The following is a 16,439-nucleotide window of genomic DNA, read 5'->3' as shown; positions in this document are numbered from 1 at the left end:
TATGTCATCTTTAATGGAAAGGTTAATGAGATCTTCAAGCGTTTCAATATAACAGGAGATGTTAAGACCACAGTGCTTCATGTCATGGAGAGGACTAGCAAGGATTACAAGGATTCTGTTATCATGGTTCTGGTGTGGGATGAGGCTCGACTGCCAAAAGTTGCTGGTCCAGATCATAACAAAGCAGAAATAGTGGCAACAATATTTGATGCTCGTGGCTGCGCAGCCTTGCCTGCTTGTGGGGATCAGGCTTTTCGTTTTGGAGAGCTGGATGATGATGTATTTTGTGCCAAGGTATCATTTAAATTATAAAATATATATAACCTTGAAAATGTCTTTCTTGATAGGAAATTTTAGCTACTTTTCATTCATTCCAGATGTTTTATTAAGGTGACGAGTTCAGGTATTTTTAATTGAGTTCTCACGCACTGACCAAACCAAAAAAACTCTGTTTATAAATAAACTTGATTATAAACAAGTAATGCAGGACAGATTTCGTAAAACACGGAGCTCTCCAGTCAGGATGTTTCTCAATATTGATTTCCTTGATAGAGGGATTTCACGATCGTCGTCGAGATCCTGCCCACCAATGGGTCAAGGGAGATGTAATAGAAACAAAGCGATCAAACCTTTAGAGCTTTAGAGTGTTGATCAACTTGCTGCTTAATCTGTGTGCGCACAAAAGAAACGGCCTCGGATTCCTTGCGCTCGTCACGCCTTGGTGAAAGCGCATAGAAAACGTCGTGTGTAAGCGATTCCTCGGACATCTCTTGCAAGTCTGAAATCCAGAGTTTTAGTTTCAGACAAAAGAGATTGACGTGTCATGAACCTTCGTAAGATTCCGCACATATAAGCCGAGCAAAAGCACGGAGCGGAGCCACCGCCATAGAGCCGCGCTCAGCTAGATCACTATCCCTGTTAAAAACATAAGAAAAGTAAGAAGGAACATTTCTTACTCATCACCTGAAAGTGAAACGCTTTCTTCCACTCGGAGAACCATCGTCATTCAAGTCTGTGCTCATATTATGTCGCGATAGAGTCTGAAGTTTCAAATCTCGGAGTGGATCTGTTAGTGAAACACCCATTGGTACCTCCACCTACAAATGAAAAAGAGAAGAAAAAACCAATGTCAAAGAACAAGCTTGAACAAGAGAACCTGTTCGTGGGGATTGGATGCCACAGCAAAGCCGTAATCAACAGCAAGGATGGAGTTTGGAGTGGAACCATAGCTGAGAAATATCTGCCAGCAAATTAGACAATGTAAAAGAAAGAAGCAATAAACTTTACTTCATCACCAGCTTTGTAGTCTTGATCTGCTACTGCCTGCCGATGGAACGAAAAAGAAGAATAAAAAGAGAGAAAGACCTTAGCTAGCAAACAATGCGCTTGCAGATAAGCTTACCACCGCACAATCCTTTTCCTTGTCGTAGGAGAGCCGTGTTTGACAATTATGATCGTGGTTGAAAAAATCCGCGAATGGAATCTGGTCTACCAGGTTGAGCCAAAGCAATTGCCGTTACTGCCTACCATTGACATTGTCAACTCTCCTTCTCGGCTTTCCCAGGAACGTGAAGAAACTACATTGCTGCCATCAATTCCTTTGGCATTGAATTCTCATTTTTCTCCATACCAGTTGAGTAAGCGTGCATGAAGTCTGTGAGCGAGACCTCGCCAAGCGCATCACGACACCATGGGAATACCTGTTTATTGGCCAGTGTCAGTAGCTGCCGAGAAATAAAAAGAAGCAACGACTTTTGCTTCAAGGACGTGAAATTCAGACTTGATGATTTTCAAGCACTCCATCGTCTCGCGATAAGTTGGACTGTGCTTGAGCCAGGCTAGCTCCTCAGCCTTCCAAAACATCTACTCACACGTAAGCAAAATAATTCACAAGGTATAAAGCTGGAGTGGAAGAATCTACCTTACCGTGCTTTCGATATCACCAAGTTGAGGCAAGCATCGAAGATAAGGAGCCCACTGCGATTCCTGATTGGACAGAACCAATGCTATTCATGATAAAAAGCAAGAGAAGGTACCTGAGCTTTGTGTTTTTCGGATAGAAGGAAAAGAGACAGCCGAGTCTTTGGGTTGCTTGTGCTCAGAAGGTGGCTCACTTGCGAAGGTACGTTCTCTGGAGTGATAATCTACAGTGACATCTACAAGCTTGTTACAAAGAAGAGAGAAGAAAAAAAAAAAAGAGGCCAAGATACTCACGGCAATGCGGGGTATTTCGAGAAAACGTGATCCAGCAGGAACTCTACGAGTGGCAAACAATGCCCTTGGTATCCAAAGAACGATCTTAGAAAGAAAGAAAAAAATTTATCAGTGCTAACCTTCCATACTGTGACATTCCAATTGTCACCGCGGTGTTCTTGCCTAATCCACCTCGCTTATTGAGCCACGCCAGGAAATCCTTCCATTCCGGGCACTGGAGATCTAATCTGTTGAGAAATCACAAATGCCGCTGGCATACCTGACGATCGCCTGGAGAAAAAGACGCTGTGAAGGAGCGAGCGCCAGTGATCCGCCTGGAAGAAGCTCGCATTCCCCACATAGGGTTTAGGGTTTATGATGCGAGCAGTGGCAAGGCTATGGTGTGGGCAATGCGGCAAGGGATTAGGGTTTGTCCGGCTCGCAGCCACCGCGGCGAGCTCGCAAAGCTCGGGTAATGTCGATTGCTCCACGAAATCTCCCCTCAAGAAGAAGGCGCCCGTGGCTACGAGGACGAAGAAGCCGAGCAAGAAGGTCATAGCCGAGATTTCCAGGAAGAACTGGCTGGATTCCCTGACATTACCGCTTGGTGGCGAGGGGGATGTCGATGCCGAGTGTGACGCAGAGGTTTTGGCGATCTCGGCGTCATCGGCCCCCAGCGCGGCAGTGGATAATGCGTTTGTGATTGGCATCGACCCGGATTTCAAAGGCGCATTGGCTGTTCTACGCTTGGAAGATGATCGATTCATACCCGAGGTATGATCCTTTCCTTGTTCCTTCCTTGTAATGGCTACTGGCGCAGTGAAGGTGTTTGATGTTCCAACGCTCAAAGTCGCCATTGGAGGAACTATGCGGCTTCGTCCAGACGCCAAAGCCATTGTCAACCTCTTGAAGACGATCAACGCTCCTCACGGTAGAAACGATGGGCTTTTCGTGAAAGTTTCTCACGAACTATTGCGTTGGGTGTTCTAGGCTCGGTGGCTTACGTCGAGAATTCGTTGCCACATAGCACGGATGGAAAACAGGTAAGAAGATCGCACCACTTGTTCTTTTGTTCTATGCTCACGAAAGCTCTTCCAGTCATGGTGGAGTTCCGGCTTTGGCTTTGGAATGTGGACCGGTACTTTACTTGCGTCTGGCATCTCTGTGGTGCCCGTGTCTCCCAGAGCCTGGAAAACTGCCATGGGCCTCTCCTCCAGCAAGGTACTCTAGAGCTTTTGTTTTGTGGAAGAAGGATCTCTCTTCCCATTTCCGACTTGGAAAAACTTTTGCCACACGCCAGGACGAGAGCCGCCTAGTTGCGTCGAGCTGTTTCCCATCCATCGCCTCACAACTCACGAGGAAAAAAGACCATGGTTTGTTCCCGCGAAAGTACGGCTTGGCTTACAGTTTTTGACTCGTGCACAGGCCGAGCCGAGGCGCTTTTGCTTGCAGCGTTTGGAAGGGGCCTGACACCGCAATCCGAGTGGGGGCAAACAGTGGCAAAGTCAGTCTAGAACACTCGCAACAGGACACACGACTCGCACACGCACGCAAACACTGGTAAAAGAGATAGAAAACTATTTCTCCTTGGTTCTATTCAACGTTTGAGTTTGACAAAGCCTCCTTCCAGGTTGGTTTGACAAAGACGCCTGTTCCGGAAAACAAATGCCTCGCACAGCTCCTCCGGGGCCAGCCAAGAAAAGTATAAACTAAAACGCTTCTCGCACTGGTCACCACTATTGTACTTTCAGGTGACGCATTCGCCATCGCCATAGCAGTGGATCGAAGAGCATCGCTGGCTGGATTCCTGCTTTGATCCCCGGCGATTGAGAAGCAAATCGCGACGAGAGAGAACTGGGGACCGAGACAACGAACTTGTTCGAAGCTTCCAGTCCCGGCAAGCAAGTGTCTCTTACTTATCTCTCACTCATCGCTTTCATTGTTTAAGCGCTTCCAGACAAAGGCGACGACCACGACCATGACTAGCTATTCCATCGATTGGTCCATCGCCCCGCCGCTCTCGAGATTTTTTGGAGCTAGATTGGACTGGTGACTGATCGATCTTAAAAAGTAAAACCCATAACCACGATTCCATGGTCTTGGTTTAAATTTCAGCCGTTGGATCGCGTCCAAATGGGGCTACAATGGCCGTTGGATGTGGAGCGGCGATGGATTGAATGGTGGGTGTAGTGGAGAATTAGGGCAGCCGCGAAGGATCAAGGCAGCGCAATTGGCGACAATGCGGCCAGGGATTCCGTGGTAATGATTCGCTTTTGGACAACAAAGTGGTGTATGACCAGATCGATTGTCTCCGCTCCCTCCTCTTTATGCTAGTGGAGTCTGAATTTTTGGAGCGTCCACTCAATCCATTCCTTCTCTCCTTCTTCCTCTTTGTCTCCTCTTTTACTTTCCTCTCGATCGATGATCCATTCGCTTCCGTGTGAGAGAGAGAGGATGATCCTTCTTCCACCAGCGATCTAGGGCCCGGATCGCACGGGTCGTCGCCGTGAAGGGCTAGTGACGGGCAGCGTGACGGGCACCGACGACTTGCGCTCTTCCACCTCTCTCTCTCTCTCTCTCTCTCTCTCTCTCTTCCTCTCTTTTATAATTCTCATTCTTCCAGAGTAACTATTCCTGCGAGGCCAGCGGTCGACGGAACAGGCGCCGCGAAAGCGTGTTGATATTGCGAGTGAGCTCCTAGATCATGCGCTTCTTCTCTTCCCGGTTGGCCAGAGCTTGCTTGCGGTAAGCATTCCAGTAGGTGATCTCTCTTCTCTTCTCTGAGATGGGTATTTCGTTCTAAGGCCAGTGATCCAGCGATTCCTTTGATGATGCTAAGAAGAAGAAGTAGCGGCCATGTCTCTCTCCAATTTGCTGCTGGGTTTGTTTCTACTCGTCTTTCTCGCAACATCTCGGTCGCAGTGCCCCACGAATCCATCCGGGATCGCCAACGACACACAGACTCTGCTCTCTCTCGGTGACAGGCTTGGCATCAAAGCGTGGAACGAGACCGCCAATCCAAGAGCATGGCGCGGTGTGGAGTGGAGCTCGGACAACCGAGTGGAGGGCCTCAATATGTCCAGGTTACATCTCTCGGGAGTTCTTCCTTCCATCTGGGCCGAGCTTCCATCGCTGGCTCGCTTGGACCTCTCGCAAAACAACATCGTCTCGCTGGAGGTGGCTGGTTGCAAGAACACGCAGCTCAAGCTCCTCAACTTGAGCTCCAATTCTCTGCGAGAGGTCCCGGCAAACCTCTCCAGCCTCGAGAGCTTGGAAAGCCTGGACCTCAGTGGGAACTTCTTGAGAGTGGCTGGAGTTCCAAAGTTTAGCTCCACGCTGCGATCGCTCAACCTGTCCATCAACAACTTGACTGGGAGCGTTTCCATCGGTGGTAACCTGGGACTGGAGGCACTGGAGCTCTCGCACAACGGATTCAGCGGCTCCATTCCAGAGACTTTCGGGGAGATGACGAACTTGACGCGCCTGGACATATCGTATAACAGGTTTACCGGAGATCTACCCGATATCTGGAGCAAGAACTTGGAGCTCAGGTACTTGGATATCTCCAACAATTCGCTCAAGGGTGGTTTGCCACCGAGCTTGCGAAGGCTACGCAAGCTCTCGGTTTTAAGCGCTGGAAACAACTTTCTCTCCGGGCCACTGGAGCTGGAAGATGGCGACTTTGCAAGCATCGAGACTTTGCACCTCTTGCGAAACATGTTTAACGGGACGGTACCAGCGAGGGTGGGAAGCTTGACGAACTTGAGGCTGCTGGTTCTCACGCGGAATCGTTTCAGTGGCGCTATACCTCCGGAGCTAGGAAACTGCTCGAACATCAGAGAGATATGGCTCAACGGCAATGACTTGACTGGAACCATCCCAGGCGAGCTCTCGAAGCTGTCGCATCTCCAGCAGCTAGTTCTCAATGGCAACGACATCGGTGGAGAGCTCCCTTCTGGACTCTCCAACTGCACGGAGCTGCTCGTTCTCTGGCTGGAGCAGAACAAGTTTTCTGGAAATCTCCCGGACAGCTTCGCGAACTTGAGCCGCCTGCTCATTCTCTCGCTCTCCGGCAATGATCTCGTCGGTTCCATCCCGGCCTCGTACGGCAAGATGAGCTCGCTGATCGGCCTCGACGTTGGATCGAACAGCCTCTCTGGAGAAGTCCCGGCCATGCTGCAAAACGTCTCGACTTTGCAGTTCCTCTTCCTCTCAAACAACAGCTTCAGCGGCTCCATCCCGGACTGGCTTCCCCGACTCAGGAACTTACGAGCCATGGACTTCTCGCTTAACAGGTTCTCAGGCGAGATACCGGCAAGCATCGGCCGACTGTTCGCCAACGTCCAGCTCTACAACATGACCAACACCACCCCGCTGGTTCACGCGCAAAGCCTCGTCTACAACGGCTTCGCCTTCCCGACGACCATAGACTTCTCCTCCAACCAGCTGAGTGGAAGCATTCCAGCGACCATCGGCGACCTCCACAACCTCCAGGTGCTGGACTTGAGCCACAACCAGCTAACCGGTCCCATTCCCGACTCCCTGGGAAACGCGAAGAACCTCTCCAGGGTGGCGCTCGCGAACAATCGTCTCAATGGCTCCATACCATCGTCCATGGCGGACCTCTCGTTTCTCACCGTCTTCGACGTCTCCAACAACAACCTGGTGGGCCAGATACCTTACAGCCCGCAACTCTCGTCCATGGACGCGGCTCTCTTCGCTGGAAACCATCTCTGTGGCGCGCCTGTGTCAAACTGCTCGAGCAGTGCTGCGCCGCCGGGTGGAATCCAGTCCAGAGGTGGCGAGCCAGAATCTCAAGAGGCGACGAGGAGAGGGACGCTCATACCGATCGTCATCGCCATCTTTGCGGCGGCCTTCTTCTGCGTCTTCCTGGCCATGTACTTCGCGCTCGCTCGTCGGCGGCACAAGCTCTATTCCAACACCGACCGGGACAACGCCGGCTTCTCCCTCGCCTTCTGCGAGAAGCTCCCCGAACAGATCTCCGCGCGCAAGCTGGCGGCCGCCACGGACAACTTCAGCTGGGACAACGTCGTCGGGGACGGCGGCTTCGGCGTCGTGTACCGCGCGGTGCTGGAAAACGGCCAGGTGGTGGCCGTGAAGAAGCTCTCGTCGTGCGGCCTCCAGGGGGACCGCGAGTTCCGCGCCGAGCTCCAGACGCTGGGCGAGCTCAAGCACAAGAACCTGGTGCCGCTGCTGGGCTACTGCTCCGACAACAACGATCGCCTCCTCATCTACAAGTACCTCAAGAACGGCAGCGTCGACACTTGGCTCCACTGCCGCGAGCCCGGGATGAAGCCGCTCGACTGGCCGACGAGGCTGAGGATCGCCCGCGGCGCGGCGCAGGGGATCGCGTACTTGCATCAAGGTTGCGAGCAGCGGCACGCGATCATCCACCGGGATATCAAAGTGAGCAACATACTCCTGGACGAAGAGTTTGAGGCTCACGTCGCGGACTTCGGGCTGGCGAGGCTGGTGAACGCTGGAGATACGCATGTAAGCACGGACGTGGCGGGAACCATCGGCTACATCCCACCGGAGTACAGCCACAAGTGCTTCGCGACGCCCAAGGGGGACGTGTACAGCTTTGGGGTGGTGTGCCTGGAGATGCTCACGGCGAAGAGGCCGACGGACCAATTCTTCCGGAAGAACACCGGGCTGGTGGCGTGGGTCTTGGAGTTGAGGAGTGGGGAGGAGCGGAGGATGGCGCTGGACGAGTGCTTGCGGGAGCGGTGTGAGCATGGCACGGAGTTTGATCAGATGGTGGAGATGATGAGGATCGCTTGCTGGTGCTGTAGAGACGCTCCATCGAAGCGTCCTAGCATGCAGGAGGTGGCGAGCTTGTTGGAGCGGCTAGAGAAGCGCGTGGTTCTTGGTGGTGGTGGTGGTGGTGGTGGATCGCCGACGGCGCTGCTCGAGAGAGATCGAGATGGGAGGAGCAGCAGCACCAGCAGTAGCAGCAGCGCTCCAGTCGATGATCCTTGCGTGGTTGAGCTCACAACCACGGTATAGTGTAAACTTTTACTCGAGAAAGGAAAGCTTACAACAAACATGCCAATGGTGGCCGGGCGATGCAATCGAGCAATGGGCTCTTGGGTCTTGTGAGGTTTCGCTACGGCGGAGGCGATCATTGCGTCGCTGGATCCAATCGCGAAGGATGTTTACCTTCGCCAACAATCTGATTGAGATGTATGGGAAATGTATAGTTAAATCCCTTAACTTGTCGAGAAGCTCGCCGCTAGAGGGTATAATTTATGATCAAGTCCATAACTATCAATCCTTTAAGAATTTTGGTGATGTACAAATTTCTCTCAAACTCTCTTCTTTGGATTCTCTTGTTTTGCTCATGAGTGTCAGAAGCTTGAAACTCTCTTCGCTGTGTTTGCATGCTTGGAGCGACATGAGCATACAGCCAACTACAATCTTTTCATCACTGGTTTCCTTCCTCCGAAGAAGGCAGCCTTGAAATTCATCAAAAGCTTCATCACAAATGTTCTAGAACTGAAGAGCATTGCAGTTCAAGCTGCGTCTGATGCATGAAGGCCAGCTGGTGTATTTACCGCTAGTCAGATTGAATCCAGACTCAGCCTATAAGGAGGGGCAAAAAAACGCCTTGGAAATCTGAGCCATGCTGCTTTTCAGGAAAGGTAAATCTCAGCTTCTTTCGTGCAGTTCACATATGCTTTGTGCTTATTATCATCAGACTCCAAACTTGCATTTGAGGGTCAACAACGAGGACGAACGAGAAGAATTGATCAAGAAATGCTCGTCCAAATGCTCGCTTCATTTGTTCCGAAACATCAACTCTCATCATTGCAATGGCAACAAGCTCAAAGGTGAAAACAGTGTTTCCAATCGATCAAGCCCCATGCTACAATGGATACGCAGCTGTTATCAATGTGAAACTCGCAGACACAGACGATTACTTCTCCAACGAAGTGGGAAGAGCGATAGGATTTGTGACTGCTCACGAAGTGCCTTCATAATCGGGACCCACATTTTATGTGAGTGGAGGGTCCTTGGGATGCTAAACCAAACTTTTTCTTGTAGTGTTATGGAGTTGGGAAACTGTGTTGTGTGTTGAGAGTGGCCTACAATCAAGAAGGTAATCAAGAGAGTGGACAACAAATTTTACGACTCTGAGAGGTTGAGCTCATGAGGGAGTGCAAGCACGAGAACGTCGTGAAAGTTCTTGACATGGGCAAGGAAGAAGATGGAGGTTACATGGTTCTCGAGCACTTTTGGCATATTAGAATTCAATAAGGATGGGCGACTACGTTACAAGCTCTCTAAGGTGGGCTGGATTAAGGAAACCATGTGGTAGCTTCTAATGGGTTTAGCAGGCTTGCAAGCGAGAAGTTGTGATCCTGCCCGAGTCAACTCTACCAACACTAAATTGGATCACTAGGATTCAGGGCTCCTGAAGCTATCTCCACAGAAGTTTGGAAAAGGTGTGGACATGTGGTTAAGAAGCCTTTCAAGTGGTTATAGAAATTATGATTTAGGAGGATGAGGCAAAGGTGATAGATAAAATGAAGAAATTATACAAGAAAGATTGGTCTAAGAAGATTGAAGCCAAGGATGTAGTGGATTTGTTATGGCGTTCGCTCGTTTGAGATCAGTTTACGCTCACAAGCTTTAGGTGATAATAGAAAATACCCAAGAAAAGAAAGTAGTAGTAGTATCTGTTGTCAAAGAAGAAAAGGTAATGGCAAATACCCTTTCCAAACGTTATGTCTGTTCTTAAAAGAATTTTCTTAAATTGCATAGTGTAATTTCTTTCTAGGTAAAGAGGCCGCCAGATTTTCTCACTCAGTTCTTGAGCGCCAGAATTCTGCTGCTCTCCTTGTGCTCAGCTTCGCTCCTCTTCTCGAGATCTTGGACACCAAGGAGCTGCTCGATCACCAAAGCCATATCATCCCAGCTTCTCCAGAGTTCACATTTAACTTCCTTGCGAATTCCACCACGGCGTCCTTGAGAGCTATTGCTGCCGAGTTCGACAACTCCTCCACGAAAAAGAACGAAAACTTCGTTCGAGTGTGGGATTCCCGGCTCGCAGACGTTGTGTTCGTGCCTTCTTCGCAGCTCTCTGCACGCGGCGGCGCTGGAATGCTGAGGCGGCATATCGAATCGCTGCAAGACAAGAATATCTGACGGTTGAAATGAATGACTTCGAAGGCCGCCCGGAAAAATTTCCCTGTACAATCCACCGCAGCCTTGGGTGCGAACAACGTGCCTCTGCGCGCTTGCAATCCCGGGCTTGTAAAGCGGCGTCCACCTCCTCGCGTTGCATCTGAAAGATGGGATCAAATGCAATCGATCGGCAGCAATTCATGCTACTCCGGAGATCAAGCTCGTCACCATCTTCAACGACGCGGGCCTCAAGTCTATGAGAGAAACAAAAGCGTCTACCAGAGTCCCTTGTAAAAGCTATCCTGTTGATGGATTGTAGAGGCAAGTGGTAGATGGCGGCTTAGGCGGCCACCATCCCCGTCCACGACACCACGTCTCGCTCTTGTTGTGCCATTGTGATGTTCCAGGAGAGACGTTTAGCTGCCGGATTCTGGGTGCGCTTGATCTCAGCCCTTGGTGGGCTTGATTTCAGGCGCTTGGCTGCCGCTTGAATCTGCAGGAACCACAAGCTCGTCGGGGGTCGCTGGTGGGTGGGACGTGATAGCTTGATCCAAGTTGAATGGCGCCACGATGCATTGTTGCGTGCGATTCACTCCAACTGGCTTGACTTGGAAGACTACACTGGACGCTTGAAGTCAGATAGTTATTTCGTCTTTCTTCCAGCTTTGATGGTTCAACGCGCTTCAAAGTCATCTACCGTTGACTTGGTTTTCCTTAAACATCAGTCAAAGCTGGTTGACTAGATTATTCTGTTAGACAGATAAACACATATTTTGGATTAAATATTATTTATTTTGTGCTCTTTAAAGGTTATATTGGCATTATTATTTTAGTGACTAAGTAACAAAAAATTAATAATATCGTGCACCCTGGCATTAAGATGGTGTGGTCAGAATGAAGATGAAGATCAAGACGGACCAGAGTAAAGTGAACATTCATGTCAATTGGGCAGAAATAGGGAGAAACACCAAAAAGCTCTGGAAGAACGTACCAAAAGCGTCGGCCAGAGTCCCTTATAAAGGAATCCTGTTGATGGATTGTGCAAAGCGCGTGATCGATGCGGCCACCGTCCCGTCCACGACACCTCATCTCGCTCCGCCATCTTGTTGTGCCGTTGTGTGATGTTCCAGAGAAGACGTTTGGATGCCGGATGCTGGATCTCTTGGTGGCACTCGGACATCCGGCATGATTTCAGGCGCTTGGCCGCCATTTCAATCGACAAACTGGTGGAGCGTGATCGTTTGATCCAAGCTGACTGCATTGTTGCTTGCGATTCAATCGGAAGACTACGCTGGAGCATCGACACGAGGTTCCTGAACTCCGCCGCGGCCAGATCCCCTGCCTGGGCATACGCGACGAGCATCGCGGTCCACGCCACGATATCCCTCTCGGCCATGCTCTCGAACGCCCACCTCGCCTCAAGAAGATGCCCGGATTGGGCATATACCACAAAATGCGTCCAGGATTCGAGTTTGTTTTTTTTAAGGTCAATCGGTACAGTCCACCAAGTCGAACTGTCCAAGTCCACATTCTATCCCAATACATATCGTGTAAACTCTGGCGAAAAGAGCCTCATCTTTCACGATAGCTTCCACTCTTCGATGTTCTTGTCGAGATGTCAGTCTTGATCAGCTGACGTGGCATGTCCACGTGGTCATGAGTCATGTCCCTTGAGTTATGTAAAAAGAGTCGGAACACAATGAACGCTCATGAGTGTTATGTCCATCCCTTTTCACACCACAACATGGTATCGGATTTCGGGGACGATCCTGGTTGGTTGATTTGACGTTGCTGTCATGGCCGCTTCAACCCCACCACCACCTCCGCCGCCCCCTGCTGCCGCCGCCGCCGCCGCCACCGGTTGCTGCTCAAGTTCTCGTGGCTTCCACAGAGAAGGTGGAGAAATTCAGTGGCACGAATTTCTTCACATGGGCGACAAGAATCAGGCTGATCCTCTCTGCAAAACGAGCGTGGAACATCGTTGATGGGACTGAGCCTCGTGCCGCTGAGCAGACGCTACAATCAGATTGGGATTTTCGCAATCAGCAAGCCATCACCGTCATTGGCTTGGGATTAAGCGATGAATTCTTGCCGCTCATTGATCTCACCAAGACCGCTGCTGAAATCTGGACGTCGCTTCGCACGATCTTCGTGGCCCAAGCCGCAAATTCTTCCATGTTGCTGAATCAACAATTCTTGGCGCTTCACATGGAAACGGGTGAAACCATTGCTGTCTACGTGGGACGGATTCAAGGGCTAATGGCTGAATTGACTGGTGCTGGGTCTCCTGTCACGGACGATCGCGCCAGGGCGTTGCTGCTTGCAACCATCACGCCTGCGTTTAGCACACTCGCATCTGTTCTATCTCACATGGCAATGAACTTTGATCAAGTAATTGAAGAGGAACGCAAGATAAAGGGGAAGAAAGAAGCGATGCCCTCAGCCAAATCTTCCTTGCTTTATGCTGGCGCTGCGGGAGGATCATCCTCGTCCTCTCAAGCTCAGCCGAACGACACTGGTTTTCGTGGCATGTGTCACTATTGCCACAAACCTGGACACTTGGCGAGGGATTGCAAGAAGAAGAAAGCTGATCGTGCTAAAGCTGCCAAGAACAAAGACAAAGGAAACAAAGACAAGGGCTCTGGGACTCCTCGTAAGCTCTTGATGGCTCGCTCTGCAAGCAGCAGCCACCAGCCCGTGCTTGGACCAGAGCTGTGGCTGGATTCTGGAGCGTCATTCCATATGACGCCCATGGCTTCCTTGTTTTTTGACTACCAAGAACCGTGTGAGAGTGACGCTGTGGGACTCGGTGACTCCTCTGCTCACGACGTACTAGGCAAAGGAACAATCAGGGTTTAGCTCTCTTCTGGAGAAATCCAGGAGATCTATCCTGTGTCTTATGTTCTAGACCTTCAACCATCTGCTCGCGTGCAAGTTGCTTGATTCTACTAAACCCTAAACCTTAAACCCTAAAACCCTAAACCCTAAAGCCTAAATCCTTTTGGCTTTTGGGGTCCAATTTCTTGTGCATTCCATCAGGGATGTGTGCCCACACTTCACACCCGAATATTCTCAGATGCGTAACTGTAGGTTTCTTGCCACTCCATGCTTCTTCAGGAGTGATGCTCATCAGTGGAGAAAGTCCCAGCCCTTCGCGATGGACTTGAAATCGATCTCGGGGTAGTGCTTTTGTGAAGATATCTGCAACCTGAGTGGTCGTGTCGCAGTAGATCAGCTCAATTGTGCCATCTTCCACTTTCTCACGAACAAAATGATGATGAATCCCAAAGTGTTTGGTGCGTGAATGAAAGCGAGGATTGGCCGCTAACGCAATGCAGCTTTGATTGTCACAGAAGAGGCGAGTGGGAGTCTTCACACTCACACCAAGGTTAGAAAGTAGTGAGCGTAACCACACACCTTCTTTGGTAGCTTGTGAGGCTGCCCAATATTCTGCTTCAGTACTAGAGGTTGCTACTGTACTTTGCTTCCTGCTGCACCACGAGACTGTCGCACTGCCCAGGGAAAACGAATAGCCAGAGGTGGACTTGCGTGTGTCACAGTCTCCCCCAAAATCAGCATCACAGTAGCCCGTGAGGGTAAGCTCTTTTCCCTGGTAGCACAATCCAAGGTAAGTAGTACCTCGAAGGTACCTGAAGATGCGTTTCACCGCTGCCCAATGTTGAGATCCAGGATTAGCCAGGAATTGGCTAACTTTGCTCACGGCAAAAGAAATATCTGGGCACGTACAAACAGCTGGATACATGAGACTGCCAACAGCTTGTCTGTAAGGGATGGAGTCCATGGCTCTCTTGTCGTCCTCTGTCTCAGGAGACATGGCTCGTGAAAGCTGGCAGCCTGGTTCCATTGGTGTCGCCACTGGATTAGAGCTCGTCATAGAAAACCTGGCCAGCATCTCTTCTATATACTTGGCTTGGTGAAGATAGATAGTGCGTTGAGAGCGATCACGCACAAGTTCCATGCCAAGAAAGTAGGAAGCCGTGCCAAGAGTTTTCATCTCAAATTGGATGACAAGAGTATCATCAACATAAAGAGCGATGATCACAAATGATTCACCCTCCACCCGAATATAAAGATTCGGGTCTGCCTCGCTACGGGAAAAGCCCACACTTAGTATAAAATCGTCAAAGTGTTTGTACCAAGATCTGGGTGCTTGTTTCAAGCCGTAGACAGCTTTCTTGAGAAGCCAGAGATGATCCTCTTTTCCAGCGGCTAGAAATCCTTCTGGCTGTGCCATATAGATTTCTTCTTCAAGTGCGCCATAAAGAAACGCCGTGGTCACATCCATCTGTTCCAGATCAAAGTCTCCCACCGCAGCAAAATTAATCAAGGAACGAAGAGTAGAATGCTTAACCACTGGAGCAAAGGTGTCGTTGTAGTCAAGTCCAGGAACTTGCGAGCATCCTTTCGCCACCAATCGTGCCTTGTAGCGAACCGAGCCATCAGGATTAAGCTTCAGAGCATACACCCACATGCTCTTGATAATCTGGCAATTGGAAGGCACAGTTGGAACAAGAACATGTGTCTCGTTCTTTTGCTGTGAAGCAATCTCGGCTTCCATTGCTACATGCCAGTAAGACGCTTCCTGTGAGGCCATGGCTTCTCCATAGGTCCTCGGAACAGTAGGAGTCCAGCTGCACGAGATGAGACCATTGTCTCGATGAGACGCTCAGTAGGCCGCCTTGTGCGGATCGATCTGCGTAGAGGATCTGAAGGAGGCGGCGGGGTTGGTGGTGTTGGAGTAGAAGCGGGCATAGATTGTTGCGTAGGGACTGTTTGAAGCGGCACAGTGATCGTGCCGACAGTCAACTGATCTTGTTCCGCTTCAACGTCATTTTCTTCGGTCAAGGTAGCTTTGGAAGTAGAACCTTGACTAGAAGGAAGAAACGAATTCTCGTTGAAAACCACATCTCTGCTCAGGATCTCCTGCTTCGTGATTGGATTCCAGAGACGATAGGCTTGTGATCGAGGCTGTAGCCCACAAACACAGCCTTCTGGCTCTTGGGATCCAATTTCTTGCGCATTCCATCAGGGATGTGTGCCCACGCTTCACACCCGAATATTCTCAGATGCGTAACTGTAGGTTTCTTGCCACTCCATGCTTCTTCAGGAGTGATGTCAGCAAGGGCAGAGGTGGGGAGCCGGTTCTGGAGATAGTTCGCCGTCAAGACAGCGTGAAACCAGAAGCTGCGAGGCAAACCACTGGAAAGTAGCATTGCCCGAGCACTCTCCACTAGTGTGCGATTCTTGCGCTCAGCTACGCCATTCTGTTGTGGAGTCTCTCGCGTTGTAAGTTCTCGCACAATCCCTCCTTGCTCACACAGCTGGTTGAAAGCATTGGAAGTGAATTCGCCTCCACCATCACTTCTCAATCGCTTGAGCATTTTCCCAGTTTGTGTTTCTCCCATATCCTTGAAAGTCTAGAAGTAGTGTAACGATTGGGATTTGCGAGCCATAGGGTAGATCATAGTGCGACGACTGTAGTCATCAATGAAACTGATAAAGTATTGGATACCTCCCACTGCTGTGGTGGCCATCGGGCCACACACATCAGTGTGTACAAGTTCCATGAGCTCTGTAGCTCGAGATGTTCCAGTCTTGGGGAAAGGTTGGCGAGTAGATTTTCCGAGCTGACAGCCCTGGCAAAATGGAAGAACGGCTCTTGGGTCCAGGTCTAGACCTTCAACCATCTGCTCGCGTGCTAGCTGCTTGATTCTATCAGCACTAGGATGCCCCAGGCGTGCGTGCCAAAGCTCCAGTGAATGACTGGTCGTTGTCTTTTGTGCGTGTAGGCCCAGACTCCGTCCAGCAAGATCTGGCAGCATGGTAAGGCGGTAGAGGTCACGCCGTCCAGGCCGGGACGCTGTGAGGATGGCTCCTGTGGTCGAGATCAGCTGGAATTGGCGAGGTGTAATGGCGAACTGATACCCATCCTCAGCAAATTGTCCCACAGAGAACAAATTAGCACATAAACCAGGAATATAAAGAACCTCGTGGATCTTTACGACTATTCCTTGTGGTAAAGTGAACTTGATGGTTCCAATTCCTTTCACAGCAAGCTGCTGGGTATTGCCAAC

The 16,439-nt window shown here is 50.3% G+C and overlaps 3 protein-coding genes across 6 annotated transcripts; 2 read left to right on the top strand and 1 right to left on the bottom strand.

Annotated features, from left to right (window-relative positions):
- Positions 1-429: 429 nt before the first annotated feature.
- On the bottom strand, positions 430-2,564 carry LOC9631710 (ribulose-1,5 bisphosphate carboxylase/oxygenase large subunit N-methyltransferase, chloroplastic). 2 transcript variants are annotated; one of them, XM_024671841.1, is made up of 15 exons: positions 2,474-2,564; positions 2,334-2,428; positions 2,215-2,278; positions 2,037-2,144; positions 1,927-1,986; positions 1,753-1,863; positions 1,631-1,700; positions 1,528-1,577; positions 1,403-1,483; positions 1,288-1,323; positions 1,157-1,240; positions 964-1,097; positions 830-915; positions 630-778; positions 430-579 (listed from the first exon to the last, which is right to left on the bottom strand). In XM_024671841.1, exons 1-15 carry the CDS (start codon positions 2,552-2,554, stop codon positions 469-471), a joined length of 1,320 nt encoding a protein of 439 aa, XP_024527609.1. In that variant the 5' UTR covers positions 2,555-2,564; the 3' UTR covers positions 430-468. The 2 variants fall into 2 exon arrangements, with proteins under 2 accessions (XP_024527609.1, XP_024527610.1); XM_024671842.1 differs by having other exon boundaries at positions 1,753-1,851.
- On the top strand, positions 2,553-4,504 carry LOC9631709 (Holliday junction resolvase MOC1, chloroplastic). 2 transcript variants are annotated; one of them, XR_002992014.1, is made up of 8 exons: positions 2,553-2,967; positions 3,019-3,124; positions 3,184-3,236; positions 3,292-3,414; positions 3,494-3,566; positions 3,619-3,753; positions 3,824-3,895; positions 3,945-4,504. XR_002992014.1 is itself a non-coding variant. In XM_024671843.1 (7 exons), the coding sequence occupies exons 1-6, from the start codon at positions 2,569-2,571 to the stop codon at positions 3,705-3,707; spliced, it is 843 nt and encodes a 280-aa protein (XP_024527611.1). In that variant the 5' UTR covers positions 2,553-2,568; the 3' UTR covers positions 3,708-3,753; positions 3,824-4,504. The 2 variants fall into 2 exon arrangements, 1 of the variants encoding a protein (XP_024527611.1); XM_024671843.1 differs by having other exon boundaries at positions 3,824-4,504.
- A 190-nt stretch (positions 4,505-4,694) lies between these two features.
- On the top strand, positions 4,695-8,269 carry LOC112345350 (receptor-like protein kinase 2). Of its 2 annotated transcripts, none has more exons than XM_024671840.1 (2): positions 4,695-4,938; positions 5,003-8,269. In XM_024671840.1, exon 2 carries the CDS (start codon positions 5,050-5,052, stop codon positions 8,221-8,223), a length of 3,174 nt encoding a protein of 1,057 aa, XP_024527608.1. In that variant the 5' UTR covers positions 4,695-4,938; positions 5,003-5,049; the 3' UTR covers positions 8,224-8,269. The 2 variants fall into 2 exon arrangements, with proteins under 2 accessions (XP_024527608.1, XP_024527607.1); XM_024671839.1 differs by having other exon boundaries at positions 4,998-8,269.
- The last annotated feature ends 8,170 nt before the right edge of the window (positions 8,270-16,439 follow it).

The sequence above is a fragment of the Selaginella moellendorffii genome, unplaced genomic scaffold (genome assembly GCF_000143415.4).
Source record: "Selaginella moellendorffii unplaced genomic scaffold, v1.0 SELMOscaffold_8, whole genome shotgun sequence".
Classification (NCBI taxonomy): domain Eukaryota; kingdom Viridiplantae; phylum Streptophyta; class Lycopodiopsida; order Selaginellales; family Selaginellaceae; genus Selaginella; species Selaginella moellendorffii.
This window is presented reverse-complemented; position numbering and strand designations above follow the sequence as displayed.

What these genes read in the sequence shown, in the direction of transcription:
- LOC9631710 (XM_024671841.1), bottom strand. Translation starts at nt 2,554, where the DNA reads ATGTGGGGAATGCGAGCTTCTTCCAGGCGGATCACTGGCGCTCGCTCC. An exon ending in CCGAAAAACACAAAGCTCAG is followed by an intron (nt 1,987 to 2,036) that starts GTACCTTCTCTT and finishes CTGTCCAATCAG; the next exon opens with GAATCGCAGTGGGCTCCTTA. An exon ending in ATGTGCGGAATCTTACGAAG is followed by an intron (nt 779 to 829) that starts GTTCATGACACG and finishes TCTGGATTTCAG; the next exon opens with ACTTGCAAGAGATGTCCGAG.
- LOC9631709 (XM_024671843.1), top strand. Translation starts at nt 2,569, where the DNA reads ATGATGCGAGCAGTGGCAAGGCTATGGTGTGGGCAATGCGGCAAGGGA. An exon ending in GACGATCAACGCTCCTCACG is followed by an intron (nt 3,125 to 3,183) that starts GTAGAAACGATG and finishes TGGGTGTTCTAG; the next exon opens with GCTCGGTGGCTTACGTCGAG. An exon ending in ATAGCACGGATGGAAAACAG is followed by an intron (nt 3,237 to 3,291) that starts GTAAGAAGATCG and finishes AAGCTCTTCCAG; the next exon opens with TCATGGTGGAGTTCCGGCTT.
- LOC112345350 (XM_024671840.1), top strand. Translation starts at nt 5,050, where the DNA reads ATGTCTCTCTCCAATTTGCTGCTGGGTTTGTTTCTACTCGTCTTTCTC.